General features: G+C 41.6%; 1 protein-coding gene across 1 annotated transcript; it reads left to right on the top strand.

Annotated features, from left to right (window-relative positions):
- The first annotated feature begins 1,494 nt into the window (after positions 1–1,494).
- Positions 1,495–2,445, top strand: LOC105098060 (olfactory receptor 52B4). Its single transcript, XM_010990682.1, has one exon. The coding sequence runs from the start codon at positions 1,495–1,497 to the stop codon at positions 2,443–2,445; it is 951 nt and encodes a 316-aa protein (XP_010988984.1).
- The last annotated feature ends 919 nt before the right edge of the window (positions 2,446–3,364 follow it).

Genomic DNA, 3,364 nt, shown 5'->3' with positions numbered 1-3,364 from the left:
GTGAATGGAGGAAGAGACACCTGGACATATCTGCACACTAAGGATAAGGAGCCAACAGAGAGGGAGAGTTTGAAATGACCACCATGACAGATTAATGGGGAGAGGTACTTAAATAGAAGAGAAGGCTGGGGTCCAGTGCACAGATGGAAGGCTAAGCCTTGAATAGTAGCAAGAGGGAAAAGACAATTCAAATATAAATTTGTAGATGGCAGAGTGAGGGTGGGGAGGTGAAGGGAATGAACGACGGATGAGTTTTGTTTTTCTCCCTGGGCCAAGAGTCAGGAAATTACAATCACCTGATGAAGGGGATGAAGGTGGAGTAGGGCAGACATGATGTGATTCAAAGATGATGTGGGTTGCCAAATTCTAGCTCTGCCATTTACTATCCAGGTGATCTTGGGTGGAGGATGACTTAAACTCTCTAACTCTGTTTTCTTCCCATCAGTAAAATGGGGGGAATGACTACAGTTCTCTCAGGGTGTGGTGATTGAGATAATGCACATGCAGCCCTTACACACAGCCGCTCCTAACTGATCTGTTTCCAACCTGCCTTCTCCCTTCCCCATCCTTCTTACGCAGTCCTGCCAGAGAGAGCTACCTAAAATGCAAACTTCACCGTGCCATTCTCTCATTATAAACTCTTCAGTGGCTCTTATTGCTTCAACATAAATTCTAAACTCTTTGGACTAATAACCAGAGCCCTCAGTGTTTTGGCCTCGACGTCACTGTCTGACATTATTTCCTACCATTTCGTGCTATGTCCTCTATGCTATGGTAACCCTGAATTGTTATAATTTTCCTCCAAACTCCATGTCCTTTCAGGTCTCTGTGACTTTGTTCATGTTCTTCCCCCCTCGTATGACTTTACTTGGCAAACTCTTACTTATATTTCAAGGTTCAACTCAGGGTGACACTCTCAGAAAATCTTTTCTGAATTCCTAGGAAGTTCTCCATGTGTTCCACAGCTCCCTGTGTTGAACTTTTCCTCTATACTCTCTGTATTGTATAGATAGTTTATTTAACTGTCTGTCTCTCCCTGAAATAGGTCCTTCAGGAACCATGGTAGGTGCTTAGTAAGGTTTGTTAAATTGATAGTTAACTCAGTTACCGTTTTCTTTGGAGATGCAGATCACATTTTTGATGGTCCAAGTGGAAACTGCAGTGTTATTCACAGCTCTTAACTGTTTATAATAGCCAGAGATATGTAATCCAACTTCTCATCAACTTTAGTTTTAAGGTGATGAAAAAAGAGACCCAGAGTAAGGAAGTAATTTTACTGAGATTAGTTAGTAATTTTACTAACTAGTGAATAGAATGGCAAGGAGTTTTAACCCATGTTTCCTGATTTCCTGACCAGAGCCTTTCCATTTCTCAGCCAATGAAAAATGATCTGTCTCCACTTCCCTGCTCCAGTCCCATTCACCTTTATGGAAGGGGAGAAGAGATGACTGCCAAATCCTATATACATCAACACCCAAATGACTCATTCTGGGCATGGCAACCCCCAACCACACTGGTACCAGCCACTCACTCTTCATTCTGCTGGGGATCCCTGGCCTGGAAGACCAGCACACATGGATCTCTCTCCCCTTCTTTATTTCCTACCTTGTTGCTGTCCTTGGGAATTGCCTCCTTTTCTTCATCATCATCATTGAACACAGCCTCCATGAGCCCATGTACTTCTTCCTCATCATGCTGGCTGTGGCTGACCTCATCCTGTCCACTACCACTGTGCCCAAGGCCCTGGCCATATTCTGGTTCCATGCTGGAGAGATCTCCCTTGATGGCTGTGTCACCCAAATCTTCTTCATCCATGCCTCCTTCATTGCTGAATCAGGGATTCTGTTGGCCATGGCATTTGACCGCTATGTGGCCATCTGTGACCCACTGCGTTATACCACAGTGCTCAGTCACACAGTAATCATAAGGGTTGGCCTGGCTGTGGTCCTGCGAAGCTTCTCTGTGATACTCCCAGATGTGTTCCTGGTGAAGAGGCTGCCTTTCTGCCATAGCAATGTGCTACCACATACCTACTGTGAGCACATGGCTGTTGCCAAATTTGCTTGTGCTGATATTCATGTCAATGTCTGGTATGGTTTGTCAGTTCTTCTCTCTACTGTAGTGATAGATGCCTTGCTCATCTTGGTTTCCTACACCTTCATCCTCAGTGCAGTCTTCTGCCTCCCCTCCCGAGGAGCTCGGCAAAAGGCCCTGGGCACATGTGGCTCTCACCTTGGGGTCATTTCCATGTTCTACTTGCCTGGCATTTTTACCATAATTACTCAGCGGTTTGGGCATCATGTTCCTCTCCATACCCACATCCTGCTGGCAAATGTCTGCATGTTAGCCCCTCCTATGCTAAACCCCATCATCTATGGCATCAAGACCAGGCAGATTCGCGAGCGTCTGGTTAGTACTCTGTCTTCATGGTGGACATACTGCTGAGTTTATGTGACAGGTGATATGTTTATCAACGTAGAATCTTGCATTTTTTTTGCCTGCTTTGTAGAGATTTATGAACTAAGGATTATACTGACTGTGAACAAAGGGATCTGTCATTACTTTGAAAGATAGATTGCCATGTTACTTTAAGAAGGGCAGTGTTTAGAAAAGAGCATGAGCTTTCAGATCAGATTAGATTTGAGCCCTGGTTTCACCAAAAGTGATGTGTTTGATCTTGAAGTTACTTAGCCTCTTAGAGACTTTTCTTAGCACATGCATAGTGTCCTGAAAAATAGGAATATCAAAACCAAACTAAATCATATTAAACAATGAGAATTATTTCCTACAGTGAGCTTAGCTAGGACACTGCAATTAAAGCATCTAGACAGAATATATATTTAATTTCATCATATACAGACTTGAGAAATCTATATCTATGTCTATCTATAAACTTATTTTGAATTTGAAGTGGAACCAAAGAACAGAATAGAGAACTAGAAATAAACCCATGCATTTAACCCATGCATTCTTTGACAAGGGTATTAAGAATTTTCAGTGAGGAAAGAATAGCCTCTTAATAAATAGTTTTAGGAAAACTGGATATTTGCATGCAAAAGATTGAAATTGGACCCTTACACCACAGATGAAAATTAACTTGAAGTGGAATAATGGCTTAAATATAAGATCTGAAACTAAAAATCTTAGACAAAAATATTTAAAAAAAAAACTTCTTGACATTGGTCTTGACAATGATTTTCTTGATTTCACATCAAAGTAGAGGCAACAAAAGCAAAATAAAGAAGTGGGACTACATCAAACTAAAAAGCTTGTCTAATAATGAAAAAACTAAAAAGCTTCTCTACAGAAAAACAATCAATCAACAAAATGGAAAGGCAGCCTATGGAGTGGGAGAAAATATTTT

This window comes from Camelus dromedarius, chromosome 12, assembly GCF_036321535.1.
Source record: "Camelus dromedarius isolate mCamDro1 chromosome 12, mCamDro1.pat, whole genome shotgun sequence".
Classification (NCBI taxonomy): Eukaryota; Metazoa; Chordata; class Mammalia; order Artiodactyla; family Camelidae; genus Camelus; species Camelus dromedarius.
Note: the sequence above shows the minus strand (reverse complement) of the source record. Positions and strands in the feature narration are given on the sequence as shown.

Bases quoted from the DNA above. Each gene is read 5' to 3' on its own strand.
- LOC105098060 (XM_010990682.1), top strand. From the start codon at position 1,495: ATGGCAACCCCCAACCACACTGGTACCAGCCACTCACTCTTCATTCTG.